Source organism: Oncorhynchus masou, unplaced genomic scaffold, assembly GCF_036934945.1.
Source record: "Oncorhynchus masou masou isolate Uvic2021 unplaced genomic scaffold, UVic_Omas_1.1 unplaced_scaffold_695, whole genome shotgun sequence".
NCBI classification, from domain to species: Eukaryota; Metazoa; Chordata; class Actinopteri; order Salmoniformes; family Salmonidae; genus Oncorhynchus; species Oncorhynchus masou.
The window spans coordinates 272,260-299,890 of NW_027013406.1; the positions used below are offsets into that span (position 1 = coordinate 272,260).

Here is a 27,631-nt window from a genome sequence, read left to right on the forward strand (position 1 = left end):
AGCGCAGGTCTGCGCCAAATGTGTGTTTCTGGAACGCACCAATTGGCAATGCGCATGCGCAGCTAACTTAACTCCTGGAACGCACCCATCATCACATGATTTTGACTCGACGTCGACACAGTCAGGTGATAAAATTCTGTTGTTGTTATCTCAAGTCAAATTGTCCAGTCATTGTGCTGGCGGATCAGGTTGTAGCTAAAGTTATTCTGCAGCTGTAAAATGAAGGTTTTGTACCTGTGTCTTTTCGCGGCACTTGCTTTGGCATCTGATGCACTCGTCCGGTAAGTAAAGCCAAGTTATATCAGCCGAGCTAACTTGTCAGCTAGAAAACAGTTGAGCCACCAGTTACGTCCTCAGTCAAATAGCTAGCTAGTATTACAAAATAGATAGGCTTAGCTAGGTTTGTGAATATTTACTTTGCTGAATGAATAGTGAAGACGACCTTGGGCTACAAAGTGACGTTAATTACATGTTATCAAGTCGCACTAGAGCAAGGTGTTTGTTGTTTCCCATTAACTAGTGTTAAGTTTCTCGCCCAGGCAAACATGTTGTGACAATGTCAAATAGAAATCAGCTAAGGTCAATATCCCAAACGCGATTTAAGGCAGGTTTACAGACCGTCTGACCTGTGTCCATGTAGTAGTAGTAAATTAGATTAAGTCTGGTTTACAGACCGTCTGACCTGTGTCATGCAGTAGTAGTAAATTAGATTAAGTCTGGTTTACAGACCGTCTGACCTGTGTCATGCAGTAACACAACTGTCGTAGCGAGATCATGAACATAACTTGTCGCATTAAATCAGCACAGCAGCCCGGTGCTCCAAATTGTAGACTTTCTCTATTTTAACAAAAATAAACCCATCCGTTCAAAAGTGAACGAATGGAAACCTAGCAAGCCAGGCAACAAAGCTATTTTCTAAACGATGTTTTGGTTCGTTGCTAGCTAGTTAATTACCGTTAGCTAGCTATTTCAAATAACGTTAATGACCATTAGTACAGCCGACGTCTTGACTCTAGCTACCTTTTTATTCATTATTACAGGAAACTAAACCCACGACATTATTTACAAGGTAGTGGTGAACTTACAGAAAACGGTGGGATGAAATGAAAGTATGTCATTCAATCGGAGGATTTTATAACTCCTGCGTCAATTTGTCACAGTAAGATTTGGTCTGGTTGCTGTGGCTGCCCGGTAACCACGACAACGGACGTTGCGACAGTTGTCGATAACTTAAAAAAGTTAAGTGTCGTTCAGACCAGTGACACCTGTCGCATTATAAATGTCTACAGACATGTCGTTAGACCAAGTAATAAACTGGCCTTCACCTGTCTGATAACAGTAGTCATGATTAGTGTATGCCTCATTGATTATTACATTGTTCATGTTTCCTATTCGGCAGTGTCCTTGTAGAACAGATATTACACATAGCTAGGTTGCCACATGCAGCACTTGTTCTAGCTTGCAAAGGATGTTGGCACCAGTGTTCTTCACTGTGTCTGTCTGAGATTAGGAGACCGGTAACTATTCAAAGTTCTTTCCCAGCAGGAACTTGGTTGAGTAGATCCTAGAAAGGGCTGACCAGTAGACCTGCTGAGATTCTGCTTCACCTACCAACTGTTCAGGGCTGGCTAACCATTTCAAAGGAGTTCTCTAATAAATTCTCTCTCGCTATGTCTCCCTCTCTCTCCCTCCCCCTGTATCTCTCTCTTCCCCGTCCTCTCCTTCTCTCTCTTTCCCTCCCCCTGTATCTCTCTCTTCCCCCGTCCTCTCCTTCTCTCTCTTCCCCCCGTCCTCTCCTTCTCTCTCTTCCCCCCGTCCTCTCCTTCTCTCTCTTCCCCCCGTCCTCTCCTTCTCTCTCTTCCCCCCGTCCTCCTTCTCTCTCTTCCCCCCGTCCTCTCCTTCTCTCTCTTCCCCCCGTCCTCTCCTTCTCTCTCTTCCCCCCGTCCTCTCCTTCTCTCTCTTCCCCCGTCCTCTCCTTCTCTCTCTTCCCCCGTCCTCTCCTTCTCTCTCTTCCCCCGTCCTCTCCTTCTCTCTCTTCCCCCCGTCCTCTCCTTCTCTCTCTTCCCCGTCCTCTCCTTCTCTCTCTTTCCCTCCCCCTGTATCTCTCTCTTCCCCCGTCCTCTCCTTCTCTCTCTTCCCCCGTCCTCTCCTTCTCTCTCTTCCCCCGTCCTCTCCTTCTCTCTCTTCCCCCGTCCTCTCCTTCTCTCTCTTCCCCCGTCCTCTCCTTCTCTCTCTTCCCCCGTCCTCTCCTTCTCTCTCTTCCCCCCGTCCTCTCCTTCTCTCTCTTCCCCGTCCTCTCCTTCTCTCTCTTTCCCTCCCCCTGTATCTCTCTCTTCCCCCGTCCTCTCCTTCTCTCTCTTCCCCCGTCCTCTCCTTCTCTCTCTTCCCCCGTCCTCTCCTTCTCTCTCTTCCCCCCGTCCTCTCCTCTCTCTCTTTCCCCCGTCCCTCTCCTTCTCTCTCTTCCCCCGTCCTCTCCTTCTCTCTCTTCCCCCGTCCTCTCCTTCTCTCTCTTCCCCCCCGTCCTCTCCTTCTCTCTTCCCCCCCGTCCTCTCCTTCTCTCTCTTCCCCCCGTCCTCTCCTTCTCTCTCTTCCCCCCGTCCTCTCCTTCTCTCTCTTCCCCCCGTCCTCTCCTTCTCTCTCTTCCCCCGTCCTCTCCTTCTCTCTCTTCCCCCCGTCCTCTCCTTCTCTCTCTTCCCCCGTCCTCTCCTTCTCTCTCTTCCCCCCGTCCTCTCCTTCTTCTCTCTTCCCCCCGTCCTCTCCTTCTTTCTCTCTCTTCCCCCGTCCTCTCCTTCTTCTCTCTCTTCCCCCCCGTCCTCTCCTTCTTCTCTCTCTTCCCCCCGTCCCTCCTCCTTCTTCTCTCTCTTCCCCCGTCCTCTCCTTCTTATCTCTTTTCCCCCCGTCCTCTCCTTCTTCTCTCTCTTCCCCCCGTCCTCTCCTTCTTCTCTCTCTTCCCCCCGTCCTCTCCTTCTTCTCTCTCTCCCACAGAATTCCGTTGAGGAAGTTCCGTTCCATCAGGCGTACCCTGACTGACTCGGGCAGGGCAGCAGAAGAGCTGTTGGCCGGGCAGGAACACACTAAGTACAACAACCTGGGCTTCCCCTCCTCCAGTAATGGGCCCACTCCAGAAACCCTGAAGAACTTTATGGATGTAAGAAGATCCTCTAGTCGCTACTAACCAGGGACCTGGGAGTGGAGTAGTTACCCTTGGGATGTGTCCCAGATGGCACCCTATTCCCTACGTAGTGCACTACATTTGATCAGAGCCGTGCTATGGGCCCCGGTCAAAAGTAGTGCACTTTAATAGGAAGTAGGGTGCCATTTGGAACGTAGGTGACCTGTGCCAATGGAGTGGTCACCCTTGACTTCCCTAATGCACTGTAGCACAAGCTAAAAGCCAAGCAGGCAGGCCAGGAAAAAAAAATCCAACAAAGAATCTGTTGTCGCCAGTCCGGCCTTTCCTTCTAGTCCTCCTAGCGAGCTGAATTAGTAGCTTTACCAGGCAAAGCCCAATCCCCCCTCTCTGTCCTGAAGGGAAGATGGAAGATCCCTTCTGATTTCACATTTCCCCATTTAAAAGTTGGGTAATCAGATTTGTTAGTTTATGTGTGACGGAACAAGAACGCTTGTCATATGACAAGTAACTCAGCTTCCCATCAGTGTTGGGTCTTTTCTCTGTGTGACCGAACAGGAACTAGGAATAGTCATATGACTGACTGAGAACAAGGAAGCCCTGATCTTCTAAGCTCCCTGAGCCTGATCAGCTGACAATTTGTAGACATAATGTACGGTTTATCCTCGGCAAATCGACTAAGCTTTGTGTTTTTATGTAGTTTCATCTAGGGCCTTGTATACTCTAGTCCCCCCCCTTGCATCCAGAACAACTTGAATTCTTTGGGCATAGCATGAAGCTCAATTGGTATCAAGGGACCTAACGTGTGCCATGAAAACATTCCCCACCCCATTACGCCACCAGCCTGTACTGTTGACACCAGGCGACGGGGCAGACCATTATACCAACGCCACCAGCCTGTACTGTTGACACCAGGCCAGACATTATACCAACGCCACCAGCCTGTACTGTTGACACCAGGCGACGGGGCCAGACCATTATACCAACGCCACCAGCCTGTACTGTTGACACCAGGCGACGGGGCCAGACCATTATACCAACGCCACCAGCCTGTACTGTTGACACCAGACGGGGCCAGACCATTATACCAACGCCACCAGCCTGTACTGTTGACACCAGGCGACGGGGCAGACCATTATACCAACGCCACCAGCCTGTATTGTTGACACCAGGCCAGACATACCAACGCCACCAGCCTGTACTGTTGACACCAGGCGACGGGGCCAGACCATTATACCAACGCCACCAGCCTGTACTGTTGACACCAGGCGACGGGCCAGACCATTATACCAACGCCACCAGCCTGTACTGTTGACACCAGGCGACGGGGCAGACCATTATACCAACGCCACCAGCCTGTACTGTTGACACCAGGCGACGGGGCAGACCATTATACCAACGCCACCAGCCTGTACTGTTGACACCAGACGGGGCCAGACCATTATACCAACGCCACCAGCCTGTACTGTTGACACCAGGCGACGGGGCCAGACCGTTATACCAACGCCACCAGCCTGTACTGTTGACACCAGGCGACGGGGCCAGACCATTATACCAACGCCACCAGCCTGTACTGTTGACACCAGGTGACGGGGCCAGACCATTATACCAACGCCACCAGCCTGTATTGTTGACACCAGACGGGGCCAGACCATTATACCAACGCCACCAGGCGAGACGGGACCATTATACCAACGCCACCAGCCTGTACTGTTGACACCAGGTGACGGGGCCAGACCATTATACCAACGCCACCAGCCTGTATTGTTGACACCAGACGGGGCCAGACCATTATACCAACGCCACCAGGCGAGACGGGATCATTATACCAACGCCACCAGCCTGTACTGTTGACACCAGGCGACGGGGCCAGACCATTATACCAACGCCACCAGCCTGTACTGTTGACACTAGACGGGGCCAGACCATTATACCAACGCCACCAGCCTGTACTGTTGACACCAGACGGGACCATTATACCAACGCCACCAGCCTGTACTGTTGACACCAGGCCAGACCATTATACCAACGCCACCAGCCTGTATTGTTGACACCAGATGGGGCCAGACCATTATACCAACGCCACCAGCCTGTACTGTTGACACCAGGCCAGACCATTATACCAACGCCACCAGCCTGTACTGTTGACACCAGGCCAGACCATTATACCAACGCCACCAGCCTGTATTGTTGACACCAGATGGGGCCAGACCATTATACCAACGCACCAGCCTGTATTGTTGACACCAGGCCAGACCATTATACCAATGCCACCAGCCTGTACTGTTGACACCAGGCCAGACCATTATACCAATGCCACCAGCCTGTACTGTTGACACCAGATGGGGCCAGACCATTATACCAACGCCACCAGCCTGTACTGTTGACACCAGGCGACGGGGCCAGACCATTATACCAACGCCACCAGCCTGTACTGTTGACACCAGGCGAGACGGGACCATTATACCAACGCCACCAGCCTGTACTGTTGACACCAGGCGACGGGGCCAGACCATTATACCAACGCCACCAGCCTGTACTGTTGACACCAGGCGACGGGGCCAGACCATTATACCAACGCCACCAGCCTGTACTGTTGACACCAGGCGACGGGGCCAGACCATTATACCAACGCCACCAGCCTGTACTGTTGACACCAGGCCAGACCATTATACCAACGCCACCAGCCTGTATTGTTGACACCAGATGGGGCCAGACCATTATACCAACGCACCAGCCTGTATTGTTGACACCAGGCCAGACCATTATACCAATGCCACCAGCCTGTACTGTTGACACCAGGCCAGACCATTATACCAATGCCACCAGCCTGTACTGTTGACACCAGATGGGGCCAGACCATTATACCAACGCCACCAGCCTGTACTGTTGACACCAGGCGACGGGGCCAGACCATTATACCAACGCCACCAGCCTGTACTGTTGACACCAGGCGAGACGGGACCATTATACCAACGCCACCAGCCTGTACTGTTGACACCAGGCGACGGGGCCAGACCATTATACCAACGCCACCAGCCTGTACTGTTGACACCAGGCGACGGGGCCAGACCATTATACCAACGCCACCAGCCTGTACTGTTGACACCAGGCGACGGGGCCAGACCATTATACCAACGCCACCAGCCTGTACTGTTGACACCAGGCGACGGGGCCAGACCATTATACCAACGCCACCAGCCTGTACTGTTGACACCAGGCCAGACCATTATACCAACGCCACCAGCCTGTATTGTTGACACCAGATGGGGCCAGACCATTATACCAACGCCACCAGCCTGTACTGTTGACACCAGGCCAGACCATTATACCAACGCCACCAGCCTGTACTGTTGACACCAGGCCAGACCATTATACCAACGCCACCAGCCTGTATTGTTGACACCAGATGGGGCAGACCATTATACCAACGCACCAGCCTGTATTGTTGACACCAGGCCAGACCATTATACCAATGCCACCAGCCTGTACTGTTGACACCAGGCGACGGGGCCAGACCATTATACCAACGCCACCAGCCTGTACTGTTGACACCAGGCGACGGGGCAGACCATTATACCAACGCCACCAGCCTGTACTGTTGACACCAGGCGACGGGGCAGACCATTATACCAACGCCACCAGCCTGTACTGTTGACACCAGACGGGGCCAGACCATTATACCAACGCCACCAGCCTGTACTGTTGACACCAGGCGACGGGGCCAGACCGTTATACCAACGCCACCAGCCTGTACTGTTGACACCAGGCGACGGGGCCAGACCATTATACCAACGCCACCAGCCTGTACTGTTGACACCAGGCGAGACGGGACCATTATACCAACGCCACCAGCCTGTACTGTTGACACCAGGTGACGGGGCCAGACCATTATACCAACGCCACCAGCCTGTATTGTTGACACCAGACGGGGCCAGACCATTATACCAACGCCACCAGGCGAGACGGGATCATTATACCAACGCCACCAGCCTGTACTGTTGACACCAGGCGACGGGGCCAGACCATTATACCAACGCCACCAGCCTGTACTGTTGACACTAGACGGGGCCAGACCATTATACCAACGCCACCAGCCTGTACTGTTGACACCAGACGGGACCATTATACCAACGCCACCAGCCTGTACTGTTGACACCAGGCCAGACCATTATACCAACGCCACCAGCCTGTATTGTTGACACCAGATGGGGCCAGACCATTATACCAACGCCACCAGCCTGTACTGTTGACACCAGGCCAGACCATTATACCAACGCCACCAGCCTGTACTGTTGACACCAGGCCAGACCATTATACCAACGCCACCAGCCTGTATTGTTGACACCAGATGGGGCCAGACCATTATACCAACGCACCAGCCTGTATTGTTGACACCAGGCCAGACCATTATACCAATGCCACCAGCCTGTACTGTTGACACCAGGCCAGACCATTATACCAATGCCACCAGCCTGTACTGTTGACACCAGGCCAGACCATTATACCAATGCCACCAGCCTGTACTGTTGACACCAGATGGGGCCAGACCATTATACCAACGCCACCAGCCTGTACTGTTGACACCAGGCGACGGGGCCAGACCATTATACCAACGCCACCAGCCTGTACTGTTGACACCAGGCGAGACGGGACCATTATACCAACGCCACCAGCCTGTACTGTTGACACCAGGCGACGGGGCCAGACCATTATACCAACGCCACCAGCCTGTACTGTTGACACCAGGCGACGGGGCCAGACCATTATACCAACGCCACCAGCCTGTACTGTTGACACCAGGCGACGGGGCCAGACCATTATACCAACGCCACCAGCCTGTACTGTTGACACCAGGCCAGACCATTATACCAACGCCACCAGCCTGTATTGTTGACACCAGATGGGGCCAGACCATTATACCAACGCCACCAGCCTGTACTGTTGACACCAGGCCAGACCATTATACCAACGCCACCAGCCTGTACTGTTGACACCAGGCCAGACCATTATACCAACGCCACCAGCCTGTATTGTTGACACCAGATGGGGCCAGACCATTATACCAACGCACCAGCCTGTATTGTTGACACCAGGCCAGACCATTATACCAATGCCACCAGCCTGTACTGTTGACACCAGGCGACGGGGCCAGACCATTATACCAACGCCACCAGCCTGTACTGTTGACACCAGGCGACGGGGCAGACCATTATACCAACGCCACCAGCCTGTACTGTTGACACCAGGCGACGGGGCAGACCATTATACCAACGCCACCAGCCTGTACTGTTGACACCAGACGGGGCCAGACCATTATACCAACGCCACCAGCCTGTACTGTTGACACCAGGCGACGGGGCCAGACCGTTATACCAACGCCACCAGCCTGTACTGTTGACACCAGGCCAGACCATTATACCAACGCCACCAGCCTGTATTGTTGACACCAGATGGGGCCAGACCATTATACCAACGCACCAGCCTGTATTGTTGACACCAGGCCAGACCATTATACCAATGCCACCAGCCTGTACTGTTGACACCAGGCCAGACCATTATACCAATGCCACCAGCCTGTACTGTTGACACCAGATGGGGCCAGACCATTATACCAACGCCACCAGCCTGTACTGTTGACACCAGGCGACGGGCCAGACCATTATACCAACGCCACCAGCCTGTACTGTTGACACCAGGCGAGACGGGACCATTATACCAACGCCACCAGCCTGTACTGTTGACACCAGGCGACGGGGCCAGACCATTATACCAACGCCACCAGCCTGTACTGTTGACACCAGGCGACGGGGCCAGACCATTATACCAACGCCACCAGCCTGTACTGTTGACACCAGGCGACGGGGCCAGACCATTATACCAACGCCACCAGCCTGTACTGTTGACACCAGGCGACGGGGCCAGACCATTATACCAACGCCACCAGCCTGTACTGTTGACACCAGGCCAGACCATTATACCAACGCCACCAGCCTGTATTGTTGACACCAGATGGGGCCAGACCATTATACCAACGCCACCAGCCTGTACTGTTGACACCAGGCCAGACCATTATACCAACGCCACCAGCCTGTACTGTTGACACCAGGCCAGACCATTATACCAACGCCACCAGCCTGTATTGTTGACACCAGATGGGGCCAGACCATTATACCAACGCACCAGCCTGTATTGTTGACACCAGGCCAGACCATTATACCAATGCCACCAGCCTGTACTGTTGACACCAGGCGACGGGGCCAGACCATTATACCAACGCCACCAGCCTGTACTGTTGACACCAGGCGACGGGGCAGACCATTATACCAACGCCACCAGCCTGTACTGTTGACACCAGGCGACGGGGCAGACCATTATACCAACGCCACCAGCCTGTACTGTTGACACCAGACGGGGCCAGACCATTATACCAACGCCACCAGCCTGTACTGTTGACACCAGGCGACGGGGCCAGACCGTTATACCAACGCCACCAGCCTGTACTGTTGACACCAGGCGACGGGGCCAGACCATTATACCAACGCCACCAGCCTGTACTGTTGACACCAGGCGAGACGGGACCATTATACCAACGCCACCAGCCTGTACTGTTGACACCAGGTGACGGGGCCAGACCATTATACCAACGCCACCAGCCTGTATTGTTGACACCAGACGGGGCCAGACCATTATACCAACGCCACCAGGCGAGACGGGATCATTATACCAACGCCACCAGCCTGTACTGTTGACACCAGGCGACGGGGCCAGACCATTATACCAACGCCACCAGCCTGTACTGTTGACACTAGACGGGCCAGACCATTATACCAACGCCACCAGCCTGTACTGTTGACACCAGACGGGACCATTATACCAACGCCACCAGCCTGTACTGTTGACACCAGGCCAGACCATTATACCAACGCCACCAGCCTGTATTGTTGACACCAGATGGGGCCAGACCATTATACCAACGCCACCAGCCTGTACTGTTGACACCAGGCCAGACCATTATACCAACGCCACCAGCCTGTACTGTTGACACCAGGCCAGACCATTATACCAACGCCACCAGCCTGTATTGTTGACACCAGATGGGGCCAGACCATTATACCAACGCACCAGCCTGTATTGTTGACACCAGGCCAGACCATTATACCAATGCCACCAGCCTGTACTGTTGACACCAGGCCAGACCATTATACCAATGCCACCAGCCTGTACTGTTGACACCAGGCCAGACCATTATACCAATGCCACCAGCCTGTACTGTTGACACCAGATGGGGCCAGACCATTATACCAACGCCACCAGCCTGTACTGTTGACACCAGGCGACGGGGCCAGACCATTATACCAACGCCACCAGCCTGTACTGTTGACACCAGGCGAGACGGGACCATTATACCAACGCCACCAGCCTGTACTGTTGACACCAGGCGACGGGGCCAGACCATTATACCAACGCCACCAGCCTGTACTGTTGACACCAGGCGACGGGGCCAGACCATTATACCAACGCCACCAGCCTGTACTGTTGACACCAGGCGACGGGGCCAGACCATTATACCAACGCCACCAGCCTGTACTGTTGACACCAGGCCAGACCATTATACCAACGCCACCAGCCTGTATTGTTGACACCAGATGGGGCCAGACCATTATACCAACGCCACCAGCCTGTACTGTTGACACCAGGCCAGACCATTATACCAACGCCACCAGCCTGTACTGTTGACACCAGGCCAGACCATTATACCAACGCCACCAGCCTGTATTGTTGACACCAGATGGGGCCAGACCATTATACCAACGCACCAGCCTGTATTGTTGACACCAGGCCAGACCATTATACCAATGCCACCAGCCTGTACTGTTGACACCAGGCGACGGGGCCAGACCATTATACCAACGCCACCAGCCTGTACTGTTGACACCAGGCGACGGGGCAGACCATTATACCAACGCCACCAGCCTGTACTGTTGACACCAGGCGACGGGGCAGACCATTATACCAACGCCACCAGCCTGTACTGTTGACACCAGACGGGGCCAGACCATTATACCAACGCCACCAGCCTGTACTGTTGACACCAGGCGACGGGGCCAGACCGTTATACCAACGCCACCAGCCTGTACTGTTGACACCAGGCGACGGGGCCAGACCATTATACCAACGCCACCAGCCTGTACTGTTGACACCAGGCGAGACGGGACCATTATACCAACGCCACCAGCCTGTACTGTTGACACCAGACGGGGCCAGACCATTATACCAACGCCACCAGGCGAGACGGGATCATTTTACCAACGCCACCAGCCTGTACTGTTGACACCAGGCGACGGGGCCAGACCATTATACCAACGCCACCAGCCTGTACTGTTGACACTAGACGGGGCCAGACCATTATACCAACGCCACCAGCCTGTACTGTTGACACCAGACGGGACCATTATACCAACGCCACCAGCCTGTACTGTTGACACCAGGCCAGACCATTATACCAACGCCACCAGCCTGTATTGTTGACACCAGATGGGGCCAGACCATTATACCAACGCCACCAGCCTGTACTGTTGACACCAGGCCAGACCATTATACCAACGCCACCAGCCTGTACTGTTGACACCAGGCCAGACCATTATACCAACGCCACCAGCCTGTATTGTTGACACCAGATGGGGCCAGACCATTATACCAACGCACCAGCCTGTATTGTTGACACCAGGCCAGACCATTATACCAATGCCACCAGCCTGTACTGTTGACACCAGGCCAGACCATTATACCAATGCCACCAGCCTGTACTGTTGACACCAGATGGGGCCAGACCATTATACCAACGCCACCAGCCTGTACTGTTGACACCAGGCGACGGGGCCAGACCATTATACCAACGCCACCAGCCTGTACTGTTGACACCAGGCGAGACGGGACCATTATACCAACGCCACCAGCCTGTACTGTTGACACCAGGCGACGGGGCCAGACCATTATACCAACGCCACCAGCCTGTACTGTTGACACCAGGCAACGGGGCCAGACCATTATACCAACGCCACCAGCCTGTACTGTTGACACCAGGCGGGGCCATTATACCAACGCCACCAGCCTGTACTGTTGACACCAGGCGGGGCCATTATACCAACGCCACCAGCCTGTACTGTTGACACCAGGCGAGACGGGACCATTATACCAACGCCACCAGCCTGTATTGTTGACACCAGGCGATGGGGCCAGACCATTATACCAACGCCACCAGCCTGTATTGTTGACACCAGGCGATGGGGCCAGACCATTATACCAACGCCACCAGCCTGTACTATTGACACCAGGCAGGGCCATGGACTGCTGCTTACACCAAATCCTGACTCTGCCATCAAGTGATGCTTTTCCTCTCCTCTATTGTCCAGTGTTGTTTTAATGCGTTCCCCTCTGGAGCTGCTTCTTCTTGTTTTTAGTTTTTAGTTGTGGTCGTCTGCTGCAACGGCCCATTTGTGACGAAGGCTGACGAGTTGTGCGTTCCGAGATGCCGTTCTGCACACCGCTGTTGTACTGCGCCGTTCTTTGTCTGTTTGTGGTGTAACAGTATAACTTTAGTCCGTCCCCTCGCCCCTACCCGGACTCGAACCAGGCACCCTCTGCACACATCAACAACTGACACCCACAAAGCATCGTTACCCATCGCTCCACAGAGCAAGGGGAACCACTACTTCAAGCTCTCAGAGCAAGTGACGTCGCCGATTGAAACGCTATTGGCGCGCACCACCGCAAACTAGCCATTTCACATCGGTTACAGTGGCACGCCTGTTAACTTGCACTATTTGTCATTCTCCTTTGACCTCTCATCAACGAGCTGATTTCACCCACAGGACTGCTGCTATTTGTCGTACCATTCTCTGGGAGAACTTAGACCCAGGCAAACCCTGGTCCTGGAATGCCGCGGGCACTTGCTGTTTTTGATTTAACAGACTTGGAAGACCAGGTGTGGTGCCTAGTTGCTGTACCTGTGGCCCTCCAGGAACCGGGTTGGCTAGCCCCGCCCTAGACACCGTCGTGCGTAAAAAGCCCAGGAGGCCGGATGTTTCTGAGATACTGGAATCGGCGTGCCTGGCACTGACTCACACCACACTCAGTCGCTTAGGTCTCTCATTCTGCCCAGTTCTAACGTTCCATCGAACAGTAACTGAATGGCTCGATGCCTGTCTGCCTGCTTTATATAGGAAGCCACGGCCACCTGACTCACTGTCTGTAGGAGTGAACCATTACTGTGAATGGATGGGGTGTACCTAATAAACTGGCCAATGAGTGTGTTCATGATATCAGTTCCACCAGCATTAGATAAACATTGTGAGTAGCCTACATAGTGTAGTAATCGTTGTGGTTTCTGAGTGTTTTGTCCGGGACTCTGATAGTTCCTTCCACTGAGCTGAGGGATGTGCACACACAGGAGAAGGTCGTGGTTTACACTGTTTCCTAGACTCTCACAGGAAGTGAGTTGCGATATGTAAATTAATCCAACGGTAGGTACAAGGTTACACACAACACGCATCTACCATATAAAATGTAATGCAAACCCTCCTATGAAGCTTGAGAAGTTGGAACTGAATGAATAGTTTTTAAATGGAATGGTTTCAGACACTTCATAACATGTTGCAGAGTAATTGAAACGTTCACATCAAACCACTTATACACACAACCAACCACAATACAACCACAGTGAATGAATGAACCCGTTGTCCCTTCAATAGTCAGCTCTTTAATAAGAGAAAGGTTTGTGTCCACAAATGGCCCCCTATTCCCCAACAAGGCTTTGGTCAAAAGTAGTGCACTATATAGGGAATAGAGTGCGTAGGTCTCTGGTCAAAAGATGTGCACTATATAGGGAGTAGAGCCTTTTTTTGTACGCACACACTAATACTGCTAATATAATCACAATGAAGTGATCAAGCAGTCTCTCAAGAGGATTGAATTGACTGAAGAGTTTCATTTCCTATGAGTCCTAGAAAAAAGGAAGTTGAGTCATCGTATTGAAAAAATGTTGAGTAATCGTTCATTCTCTGCTTGCAACAGAAGGTTCGCTGACTATTAGAACGTGACTAGGAGAAGATAAATCACTCTGACCTATTGGATTGACCGACGAGATAAAATGCTAGATTGGAGTCCTAGAAAGAGGGAAGTTGACTCTGTAATTATTAAACTGTGTAGTTATTATTTGCTCTTGAACAGGTTAGCTGACTTGTATGTTCAACAGGGTGACTAGGAGAAGAGATCACTCTGACCTATTGGATTGACCGACGATATAAAATGCTAGATTGGAGTCCTAGAAAGTGGGAAGTTGACTCTGTGTAATTATTAAACTGTGTAGTTATTATTTGCTCTTGAACAGGTTAGCTGACTTGTATGTTCAACAGGGTGACTAGGAGAAGAGATCACTCTGACCTATTGGATTGACCGACGAGATAAAATGCTAGATTGGAGTCCTAGAAAGTGGGAAGTTGACTCTGTAATTATTAAACTGTGTAGTTATTATTTGCTCTTGAACAGGTTAGCTGACTTGTATGTTCAACAGGGTGACTAGGAGAAGAGATCACTCTGACCTATTGGATTGACCGACGAGATAAAATGCTAGATTGGAGTCCTAGAAAGTGGGAAGTTGACTCTGTGTAATTATTAAACTGTGTAGTTATTATTTGCTCTTGAACAGAAGGTTAGCTGTATGTTCAACAGGGTGACGAGGAGAAGAGATCACTCTGACCTATTGGATTGACTGACAAGATAAAATGCTAGATTGGAGTCCTAGAAAGAGGGAAGTTGACTCTGTAATTATTAAACTGTAGTTATTATTTGCTCTTGAACAGGTTAGCTGTATGTTCAACAGGGTGACGAGGAGAAGAGATCACTCTGACCTGTTTTACTTCAGACTAACCATTTCTGACACTTGGCAGAGCCAACTTCTCTATCAGTCTTGGATGTAGAACGGACTGAACGAATCACATGACGTGCATGAACAGACAAGTTTAGGTAGACGATGCCAGATGTGTTCGGGCTCAACCTGTTGGAAGGGATTGCCTTCACTGTATCCCTACAACGTGACCAAAGCATTGTGGGGCTTGTTCTTCTGAGGGAATAGGTATATGAAGAACCAGCTGAAACTGGGCCTCTGTCCTCCACCAGTTTGGGAGTCCACTTTTAATGTGAAGATCCTACTTCCTGCTTTCTAGTCCGGGAGCCGTTTTGATTGGCTCCTTGAAACCACAGTTGTTTTTATTTCATGCAGCGGTGTGTGTTTTCCAGGCTCAGTACTACGGTGAGATCGGCCTGGGGACTCCTGCTTAATCCTACTTCCTGCTTTCTAGTCCGGGAGCCGTTTTGATTGGCTCCTTGAAACCACAGTTGTTTTTATTTCATGCAGCGGTGTGTGTTTTCCAGGCTCAGTACTACGGTGAGATCGGCCTGGGGACTCCCGTCCAGACATTCACTGTGGTGTTTGATACAGGCTCCTCTAACTTGTGGGTCCCTTCCGTCCACTGCTCCTTCACAGACATCGCCTGCTGTAAGTCGACACCACACCGACTCAATCCCACATGTATCCATACCGTTGTCACGTCCTCTCAGATCCTCCACAAGGCCATAGGGGTCTAGGGTTGCATTTTGGGGAATGGGCCGTTGACTCGTACACACGAGACTGCAGCTAGAAGGACCTACTCACTTCCAGAACACTGGTTTTTAGAAGCAGCATGAATATTAACGAGCTGTATGTGCCTCTTAGTCCATTTCTAGGTTTAGTCTGTTTCTAAGAATCCTCTGTTTTATTCTTTGTCTGTTCTTTCTGCCAAATGCCTTTCCTCCATTTTAGTTAAATTATTTTATTTATTTGTTTATTTCAACTTTATTTAACCAGGTAGGCAAGTTGAGAACAAGTTCTCATTTACAATTGCGACCTGGCCAAGATAAAGCAAAGCAGTTCGACACATACAACGACACAGAGTTACACATGGAGCAAAACAAACATACAGTAGAATAATAAGTTTATATTATACGATGTGAGCAAATGAGGTGACATAAGGGAGGTAAAGGCAAAAAAAGGCCATGGTGGCAAAGTAAATACAATATAGCAAGTAAAACACTGGAATGGTAGATTTGCAGTGGAAGAATGTGCAAAGTAGAAATAAAAATAATGGGGTGCAAAGGAGCAAACTGTCCTCTCAAAATGCTTCAACGTGTTCTTCCTTCTAGGTTTTAGAACTATTGATATTGGCCATGTTTGACAGATTTTAAAGTGACACTTCTCTTCTGTCTGTCTGTCAGTGCTTCACCACAAGTATAACGGTGCCAAGTCCAGTACGTATGTGAAGAACGGAACGGCCTTCGCCATCCAGTATGGGTCTGGCAGTCTGTCTGGGTACCTCAGCCAAGACACGTGCACGGTAGGTTCCAAGGTCACACTCTTGTTTTGTTTTGTTTTTAACCTTTATTTTACTAGGCAAGTCAGTTAAGAACAAATTCTTATTTTCAATGACGGCCGAGGAACAGCGGGTTAACTGCCTGTTCAGGGGCAGAACGACAGATTTTGTACCTTGTCAGCTCGGGGATTTGAACTTGCAACCTTTCGGTTACTAGTCCAATGCTCTAACTACACTGCCTCTAACCACTAGACCTGGCCTCTGAAACGGTGCTGTATAAATCAAATCCATTGTCTCTATTGTTCTATTCTCCAAAGCAATTCCCTTTTTTTAAGGCTGTTTTTTATTGTTCTTAATGATTTTAATCAGCGTTTCTACTTTTCTGCCTGAAATTTTATTTTATTTTGACGATATAAAAAAATACAATCTCTCTGTGTTTAGGTGTCAGTTTGGAGGCCTGATGGTCTATAGGTGTGTTTTTAATGGCTGTGCTGCTCCAATCTCTGGTAGATTGGAGGCCTGACGGTCTATAGGTGTGTTTATAATGGCTGTGCTGCTCATCTCTCTGGTAGATTGGAGGCCTGGCGGTCTATAGATGTTTTTATAATGGCTGTGCTGCTCATCTCTCTGGTAGATTGGAGGCCTGACGGTCTATAGATGTGTTTATAATGGCTGTGCTGCTCATCTCTCTGGTAGATTGGAGGCCTGACGGTCTATAGATGTGTTTATAATGGCTGTGCTGCTCATCTCTCTGGTAGATTGGAGGCCTGTCCATAGAGGTGTGTTTATAATGGCTGTGCTGCTCATCTCTCTGGTAGATTGGAGGCCTGACGGTCTATAGATGTGTTTATAATGGCTGTGCTGCTCATCTCTCTGGTAGATTGGAGGCCTGACGGTCTATAGATGTGTTTATAATGGCTGTGCTGCTAATCTCTCTGGTAGATTGGAGGCCTGTCCATAGAGGTGTTTATAATGGCTGTGCTGCTAATCTCTCTGGTAGATTGGAGGCCTGTCCATAGAGGTGTTTATAATGGCTGTGCTGCTCATCTCTCTGGTAGATTGGAGGCCTGTCCATCGAGGAGCAGGTGTTCGGTGAGGCCATCAAGCAGCCTGGCGTAGCCTTCATCGCTGCTAAGTTTGACGGCATCCTGGGCATGGCCTACCCCCGCATCTCTGTGGACGGGGTCGCTCCTCCGTTTGACAACATCATGAGGCAGAAGAAAGTAGAGCAGAACGTGTTCTCCTTCTACCTCAACAGGTGAGACGGAGAGGAGTGCCTCACCTATTAGTCCTTGTTGGAGATTTAGGTTTCCTGGACATGGATAAGATAAGCCTGTACTGTAACTAACTAAAAAGCCCCACGTCTATTGAAATAGCTGGTTATTTTTTATTTAACCTTTTTATTTAACTAGGCAAGTCAGTTAAGAAAAAAAAAATATTATTTACAATGACTGCCTCCCAAAACAGCTCAAAGTACCAGGTTTAATCTGTATCCAGGAAAACTCCGACTTGTTGTGCTTGTTGTCTCTGCTCTGCAAAGACATTATACAAATAGTACAAGGACTGTCTGGTCTTGTGTGTGTCAGAAACCCAGACTCTGAGCCCGGCGGGGAGCTCCTGCTGGGAGGAACTGACCCGAAGTACTACAGTGGAGACTTCCAGTACCTCGCCGTCAGCCGCCAGGCCTACTGGCAGATCCACATGGACGGGTGAGTGCTCTTCCTTCACCCGTTGTTTATGTGCTGCCACTCCTGCTTGTGTTAGTTAGCGTATTCTAACATCACCATAACAATCTCCTTCCTACATTAACCATCTGTTGTTGGTGGACACTATATATTAGTATGTCTGTGGTCAGTTCTGTGTCAGAATTATTCAGTTTATTCAGCTTTTTTTTGAGGACTTTTTGAGTAGGTGAAATGGACGCCACAAACATTTTGTGAATAGCAATCGCATTCCCTTGGGAATCTCAGGAAACTTACCCTTTGACCTCTCGCCCCACACGTCAAACAGAAGCTTCCGGGAAAACAACATTCTGCGAGCTAGAAGCCTTCTGAGAGGAACCAAGGCTGGCCGAGGTCAACGAAGATTTGCACTGTTGGTTTCGGTCTCATGTAGAAGTGCCAAGGGACCGAGTCTTAACTGCAATTAAGAAAGCATAAGATGCTAAATCTTCCCACTGTCTGCTAAATATCCTAACCTGCCATTATAAATCTCTGCAAAACAAAGCGGATGAGTTTGAACTTTTGCTCACATCAATCCAGGACAGAAATTGGTTGTTTAACAGAAACGTGGACGCATGGAGAACATTCCAGATGAGTCTCTAAACATAGAGGCTGTTCAGAAAGGACAGAAATCTGTTTAAATGTGAAGGGAAGAGTGGCCGTATGTGTATCGTCCCCAGGTTAGGAGACGGGCGGACCTAAAGAGATGAGAGTGTGTCCCGGAGAGGCTAATGAGAAGGAACTGCAACAGGAAGCCATTGATGATCTCATTAACACCATCCACTCTGAAGTTGAAGTCACCTGAAGCAGGTGTTGTCTTATGTGTGGATTTCAAGGCCCTCATCAAATCCCACCCAGGTTTAAAACCGGTTGACCAAAACAAGACCTGTGGAGACTCCATGATTTGATCTGGATGATAACAAACACAATTGAAAAAGGCAAGGAACTCTGTTCAAAGGCTCATCTGAGGGACTAAGAATCCACTAGACGACAAAATGTAAATTCAAGCACTGAGAGAAGAATCCAGAAGGGTTGTGGGACGTCGTCACCAACAGAGCTGGTCGAGTAAAATCACCTGGAGGCTCCATACCGATTTGATGGTGTGGAAACTGACGAGGTTGAGGTCCTGAACAACATCTTTGCTGAAGCATGGAAAGGAATTACATCTGCCCCCAACCAGATCCCCTAATCCTGGGTGGAATGGCTGTTCCAGGTGGAACCAGATCCCCTAATCCCGGGTGGAATGGCCTGTTCCAGGTGGAACCAGATCCCCTAATCCCGGGTGGAATGGCCTGTTCCAGGTGGAACCAGATCCCTTAATCCTGGGTGGAATGGCCTGTTCCAGGTGGAACCAGATCCCTTAATCCTGGGTGGAATGGCCTGTTCCAGGTGGAACCAGATCCCCTAATCCCGGGTGGAATGGCCTGTTCCAGGTGGAACCAGATCCCCTAATCCTGGGTGGAATGGCCTGTTCCAGGTGGAACCAGATCCCCTAATCCCGGGTGGACGGCCTGTTCCAGGTGGAACCAGATCCCCTAATCCCGGGTGGACGGCCTGTTCCAGGTGGAACCAGATCCCCTAATCCTGGGTGGAATGGCTGTTCCAGGTGGAACCAGATCCCCTAATCCTGGGTGGAATGGCCTGTTCCAGGTGGAACCAGATCCCTTAATCCTGGGTGGAATGGCCTGTTCCAGGTGGAACCAGATCCCCTAATCCCGGGTGGACGGCCTGTTCCAGGTGGAACCAGATCCCCTAATCCTGGGTGGAATGGCTGTTCCAGGTGGAACCAGATCCCCTAATCCTGGGTGGAATGGCCTGTTCCAGGTGGAACCAGATCCCTTAATCCTGGGTGGACGGCCTGTTCCAGGTGGAACCAGATCCCCTAATCCCGGGTGGACGGCCTGTTCCAGGTGGAACCAGATCCCCTAATCCCGGGTGGACGGCCTGTTCCAGGTGGAACCAGATCCCCTAATCCCGGGTGGACGGCCTGTTCCAGGTGGAACCAGATCCCCTAATCCCGGGTGGAATGGCTGTTCCAGGTGGAACCAGATCCCCTAATCCCGGGTGGAATGGCCTGTTCCAGGTGGAACCAGATCCCCTAATCCCGGGTGGACGGCCTGTTCCAGGTGGAACCAGATCCCCTAATCCCGGGTGGACGGCCTGTTCCAGGTGGAACCAGATCCCCTAATCCCGGGTGGACGGCCTGTTCCAGGTGGAACCAGATCCCCTAATCCCGGGTGGAATGGCCTGTTCCAGGTGGAACCAGATCCCTTAATCCCGGGTGGAATGGCCTGTTCCAGGTGGAACCAGATCCCCTAATCCCGGGTGGAATGGCCTGTTCCAGGTGGAACCAGATCCCCTAATCCCGGGTGGACGGCCTGTTCCAGGTGGAACCAGATCCCTTAATCCCGGGTGGAATGGCCTGTTCCAGGTGGAACCAGATCCCCTAATCCCGGGTGGACGGCCTGTTCCAGGTGGAACCAGATCCCCTAATCCCGGGTGGACGGCCTGTTCCAGGTGGAACCAGCTCCACTAATCCCGGGTGGGCGGCCTGTTCCAGGTAGAACGTGCCCAAAAAGGACAATCAAGATGATAACAAAACGGAGACATCCCACTGACCCTTCCACCACTACAGTCAGAGGTCAGGCAGCAGTAAGATTGGTCACTGACATGATGCACCAACCTGACCACCCTGATCTCCTGTCACAGAGAAGAGGAGACGGTACTGGTAAAGTCCTCCAGAGTCAACTGTACAGCATCAACGCCAGGATAAATCTACATGTGTTTACCGTAGCCACTGCAATCAGACATTTTAATGGCCAAATGTGACTTTAAACAAATGTCTTGTCATTGAGGACCTTTTGAATTGAATGTTTTATTTTGTTTTTGTCTTGTTTTAAAGTATTGTCTAGATGTAACTGCATTCTGCAAAATTCAGTTTTGTGGACCGCGAGCATGAATGAAATCAACGCTGTTTTCACTATGTCGGGAGGGAACTGTAAACCTAAATGAGTTATTGGTTTAGTGTTTTAAATAGAGTGAAAAGGCATTTACTGCTCTGAGAACAGATCTATTGTAACCTTGTGTAACCTCCTTCCACCAAGAGAGCTGGAGTCAAACCTGTGTCTGTTTTGTACAGGATGGGTGTGGGGAGCCAGCTGAGTCTGTGTAAGGGAGGCTGTGAGGCCATCGTGGATACCGGCACGTCCCTCATCACCGGCCCGGCGGCCGAGGTCAAGGCCCTGCAGAGGGCCATCGGAGCAACACCACTCATCCAGGGAGAGGTAAGACACAGGATCAACCGCACTCCTCTAGTTCAACACTGTGGTCCCCGACTACAGCTACGTTCCTCCTCCTCTAGTTCAACACTGTGGTCCCTGACTACAGCTACGTTCCTCTTCCTCCTCTAGTTCAACACTGTGGTCCCCGACGACAGCCACGTTCCTCCTCCTCTAGTTCAACACTGTGGTCCCTGACTACAGCTACGTTCCTCTTCCTCCTCTAGTTCAACACTGTGGTCCCCGACTACAGCTACGTTCCTCCTCCTCTAGTTCAACACTGTGGTCCCCGACTACAGCTACGTTCCTCCTCTAGTTCAACACTGTGGGCCCCGACTACAGCTACGTTCCTCCTCTAGTTCAACACTGTGGGCCCCGACTACAGCTACGTTCCTCTTCCTCCTCTAGTTCAACACTGTGGTCCCCGACGACAGCCACGTTCCTCCTCCTCTAGTTCAACACTGTGGTCCCCGACTACAGCTACGTTCCTCCTCCTCCTCTAGTTCAACACTGTGGTCCCCGACTACAGCTACGTTCCTCTTCCTCCTCTAGTTCAACACTGTGGTCCCCGACTACAGCTACGTTCCTCCTCCTCTAGTTCAACACTGTGGGCCCCGACTACAGCTACGTTCCTCTTCCTCCTCTAGTTCAACACTGTGGTCCCCGACGACAGCCACGTTCCTCCTCCTCTAGTTCAACACTGTGGTCCCTGACTACAGCTACGTTCCTCTTCCTCCTCTAGTTCAACACTGTGGTCCCCGACTACAGCTACGTTCCTCCTCCTCTAGTTCAACACTGTGGTCCCCGACTACAGCTACGTTCCTCCTCTAGTTCAACACTGTGGGCCCCGACTACAGCTACGTTCCTCCTCTAGTTCAACACTGTGGGCCCCGACTACAGCTACGTTCCTCTTCCTCCTCTAGTTCAACACTGTGGTCCCCGACGACAGCCACGTTCCTCCTCCTCTAGTTCAACACTGTGGTCCCCGACTACAGCTACGTTCCTCCTCCTCCTCTAGTTCAACACTGTGGTCCCCGACTACAGCTACGTTCCTCTTCCTCCTCTAGTTCAACACTGTGGTCCCCGACTACAGCTACGTTCCTCCTCCTCTAGTTCAACACTGTGGTCCCCGACTACAGCTACGTTCCTCCTCCTCCTCTAGTTCAACACTGTGGTCCACGACTACAGCTACGTTCCTCCTCTAGTTCAACACTGTGGTCCCCGACTACAGCTACGTTCCTCCTCTAGTTCAACACTGTGGTCCCCGACTACAGCTACGTTCCTCCTCTAGTTCAACACTGGTCCCCGACTACAGCCACGTTCCTCCTCTCGTTCAACACTGTGGTCCCCGACTACAGCTACGTTCCTCCTCTAGTTCAACACTGTGGTCCCCGACTACAGCCACGTTCCTCCTCCTCTCGTTCAACACTGTGGTCCCCGACTACAGCTACGTTCCTCCTCTAGTTCAACACTGTGGTCCCCGACTACAGCTACGTTCCTCCTCTAGTTCAACACTGTGGTCCCCGACTACAGCTACGTTCCTCCTCCTCTAGTTCAACACTGTGGTCCCCGACTACAGCTACGTTCCTCCTCCTCTAGTTCAACACTGTGGTCCACGACTACAGCTACGTTCCTCCTCTAGTTCAACACTGTGGTCCCCGACTACAGCCATGTTCCTCCTCCTCTAGTTCAACACTGTGGTCCCCGACTACAGCCACGTTCCTCCTCCTCTAGTTCAACACTGTGGTCCCCGACTACAGCTACGTTCCTCCTCCTCCTCTAGTTCAACACTGTGGTCCCCGACTACAGCTACGTTCCTCCTCCTCCTCTAGTTCAACACTGTGGTCCCCGACTACAGCTACGTTCCTCCTCCTCCTCTAGTTCAACACTGTGGTCCCCGACTACAGCTACGTTCCTCCTCCTCCTCTAGTTCAACACTGTGGTCCCCGACTACAGCTACGTTCCTCCTCCACCTCTCGTTCAACACTCTGGTCCCCGACTACAGCTACGTTCCTCCTCTAGTTCAACACTGTGGTCCCCGACTACAGCTACGTTCCTCCTCCTCTCGTTCAACACTGTGCTCCCCGACTACAGCTACGTTCCTCCTCCTCTCGTTCAACACTGTGCTCCCCGACTACAGCTACGTTCCTCCTCCACCTCTCGTTCAACACTGTGGTCCCCGACTACAGCTACGTTCCTCCTCTAGTTCAACACTGTGGTCCCCGACTACAGCTACATTCCTCCTCTAGTTCAACACTGTGGTCCCCGACTACAGCTACATTCCTCCTCTAGTTCAACACTGTGGTCCCCGACTACAGCTAAATGAAGTCCTTCTTGACCTGGCCCGTCTCCTATTACTTAGAGAACTGTACTCCACTTTATTTGACTGACTGTTTCCGCTTGTGTTTCAGTACATGGTGAACTGTGATAAGATTCCCACCATGCCTGTCATCACATTCAACCTGGGAGGACAGTCCTACAGTCTGACTGCAGAGCAGTACGTCCTCAAGGTGAGTCTCTGTCTTTATTTATTTTTTTCTCTTCTCTGTTTATATCTGGAGAATCTACTGGACATACTTTGAGCAAAACAATGTCGAGGCAGATATCCGGCTGGGGGAGGGGGCAGGTATCCGGCGGGGGGGAGGGGGCAGGTATCCGGCGGGGGGGAGGGGGGCAGGTATCTGGCGGGGGGGAGGGGGCAGATATCCGGCGGGGGGGAGGCAGATATCCGGCGGGGGGGGAGGCAGATATCCAGCAGAGGGCGGTAGAGTCTAATACAACAATCATAGGAACAGTGTTCTCTCAGTCATTATACCACACAAACAGGGCATTGTTTAGTTCACTAAGCCATTCTCAGAACCATGGGAGACAACGTACATTGATTTGAATGTTTGTCTCAGAATGTAACTGTTATTTCAACAATTATTACTGAGTAATAATGGCCTATTGACCTTTCCTTACAAACCGTCCCTCTGTTGGCTGCGATGTTAGTATTTCTGTCGTTTGGTCATTTACATATCAGGCCCTTGTTCATTAGTGCACACCGTAGCGAAACATTGTGCAACAGAAAATAAAAATGAGCATTTCAGCAATGAACAAGTTAGTACCTCTCTGTTTCAAACTGTTTGGTGCTTACTGGACACGATCTGGGACTGTGTGCGTCTCTGTATTCCTTCCCCCTTCTCTGCCTCTGACTGCGTCTGTACTCCTTCCCCCTTCTGCTCTGGGTCTGACTGTGTGCGTCTCTGAATTCCTTCCCCCTTCTGCTCTGGGTCTGACTGTGTGCGTCTCTGTATTCCTTCCCCATTCTCCTCTGCCTCTGACTGCGTCTGTACTCCTTCCCCCTTCTGCTCTGGGTCTGACTGTGTGCGTGCGTCTCTGAATTCCTTCCCCCTTCTGCTCTGGGTCTGACTGTGTGCGTCTCTGTAATCCTTCCCCCTTCTCCTCTGCCTCTGACTGCGTCTGTATTCCCTTCCCCACTCCAGGAGAGCCAGGCTGGTAAGACCATCTGCCTGAGTGGCTTCATGGGCCTGGACATCCCCGCCCCCGCCGGCCCGCTGTGGATCCTGGGAGATGTATTCATTGGCCAATACTACACTGTGTTCGACCGTGACAACAACAGGGTGGGCTTCGCTAAGTCCAAGTAGAACTACACGCATGGCTACGTCCTCATTCTCCACTATCCATCATCTACCCTTTTTCTGAAGTGTACACTTGTTCTGCACACTACTTGTCATGGATTTGGAGAACTGGGAAGCAGTCGATGTTTTAGGGTGTTTTGCATTACATTTAAAAGTGGATCGAGATGTTATGATTAAATCCACGTTTGGGGGAAAGACACTACTTGTGAAGTTGCAAAAGTTTCCGTTTAGCTTTTCTGAAATCTTTTTAAACTAGCAATTAGATTTGTGTAGAGTTCAAATGCACTGATCTAAACAAGCATTTAATGTCTTGAGTTATTTGCTGTGAAAGTGAAAGCGAAAACATGGTGGTGTTGGAGGAACCGGATCGGGAGTCAAAGATGACGGTCAGAACAGACCTTGTGAGTTTTACCGTCTGAGTGACCTGCTGTTTGTGTTAAATCAGGGACTTGTGTGTTTTTTAAAGCAACCGAACAATGTAACAGTTTTAATTTGAGTTTTGAGGCAATGGACCTCTTGTCAATGACTTTTAAGATGTATCTTCAAATGATTGGATTCAATAAAATAATTGTAGAAAGTGAAGTGTCCCTTTTTTTTTTAAATGTCACTCATCTCCCCTTCTAATAGATGCTGTAGAGTAGGGGTACTCCACTCCTGTTTCAGAAGATCAGCTCACACTAATGTCAAAGGTCAGGATAGATATTGTAATTTATCAGCGTAGTAACAAAAACCCCACCAAGCGGCCCATGTGACCCCCCCCCAAAACTGGTCACACCCCTCTTGTTAGTGGAGAGAATTTTGTTTCCGTTTTAAAAGCTAATGTCCTGCAATTCTACACTTTGACATGCCTTTTGTTCATATGATACCTCTGAGTGACTCAACAAAATTAATGGGGGGGCACTGGGGTTGAGGCCTCTGGTCATGTGATCTGGATGATGACTAGATTTCAGATGGGTAAGTTAGGCTAACCAGCTATCTAGCTAACATGACAAGTCGTTGATCAACTGGACATTTCAGACAGGTTATAGACATCTCCATAAGATCTGTCTGAATGACATAACAAGAGGGAGAAACTGCTCGACTACAACCACATTTCAAAATTGAACCTTGTACATTTTCCCACATCAGGCACTTCAATCAAACTTTTATTATTTTTATCAAATATCTCTTAATAACCAGGGTTTAGGGTCCAGTCAATTCATAGAGTAAACGAAATTAGAAATGTTCCCCTTTTTAAAATGCATTGAAGAGAATTGGAATGTCCGTGAACTTCCTGAATTGAAATGGAATTGACCACAAGCCTGCTAAGTAACTCATAAATAGTATAAAATGTCAGAATTTGTATCCACATACTTTACATACTGTAATAAGGTTATTACATTACATTTACATACTTTTTTCTTCCAACATAAATAAAGATACACACATCCTCCATTTGTTTAGTATTCAGGAGATGTGTTCTCCATCCAAACTTTTTTCTGTGGTAAAAAACAAACAAAATGTCCACGTTTTAAATAGTATTTTTTTTTCCCCCTCATTAGTAATACTCAAATCTTTCCCGAGGACTTGATGGATTCACTCTCAGAACGATCCTTAAAAGATACCAAGTTAAAAAAGTATTGTATCCAACTTGATCCCCTTCTTGTGGTACTTCATGGAAATTGTCTTTTATATATTGAATAAATCACAAAATATTGAAAGGAATAGCTCACCATACATTGAAAGGAATAGCTCACCATATATTGAAAGCAATAGCTCACCATATATTGAAAGCAATAGCTCACCATATATTGAAAGCAATAGCTCACCATATATTGAAAGCAATAGCTCACCATATATTGAAAGCAATAGCTTACCATATATTGAAAGCAATAGCTCACCATATATTGAAAGCAATAGCTTACCATATATTGAAAGCAATAGCTCACCATATATTGAAAGCAATAGCTCACCATACATTGAAAGCAATAGCTCACCATATATTGAAAGCAATAGCTCCCCATAGTGTGATGGAAGCCACGTGATAGACACACACGTATCTAAAAAGGGTAATTCCTTCCATCTGTGTGAACTAATGTCCATGTTCCAGAATCCCACTCTGGGATCACCATAGTGTAATAGTCAGGATTTCCCATGATGATGGAAACTCCATTTCTCTTCCCGGCTGGGGTATGTTCTTTAGAGCGGTCTGTTCGTACTGGACATCTTCAGACACCTTCCTGTTTTACTCTGTTTTCTTCTGTTTTGTGCCTTTAACACAGATATCCTCTCGCAATAGAATATAACCCAGATATCCTCTCCCTATTGAATATAACCCAGATATCCTCTCCCTATAGAATATAACCCAGATATCCTCTCCCTATAGAATATAACCCAGATATCCTCTCCCTATTGAATTCACCCAGATATCCTCTCCCTATAGAATATAACCCAGATATCCTCTCCTTATAGA

At 50.1% G+C, this 27,631-nt stretch overlaps 1 protein-coding gene across 1 annotated transcript; it reads left to right on the forward strand.

The window, feature by feature from the left end:
* Positions 1 to 116: 116 nt before the first annotated feature.
* On the forward strand, positions 117 to 25,761 carry LOC135536999 (cathepsin D-like). The gene is made up of 9 exons (XM_064963210.1): positions 117 to 281; positions 2,986 to 3,148; positions 15,566 to 15,689; positions 16,445 to 16,563; positions 17,598 to 17,797; positions 18,126 to 18,248; positions 21,400 to 21,544; positions 23,950 to 24,048; positions 25,024 to 25,761. Exons 1-9 carry the CDS (start codon positions 220 to 222, stop codon positions 25,183 to 25,185), a joined length of 1,197 nt encoding a protein of 398 aa, XP_064819282.1. The 5' UTR covers positions 117 to 219; the 3' UTR covers positions 25,186 to 25,761.
* The last annotated feature ends 1,870 nt before the right edge of the window (positions 25,762 to 27,631 follow it).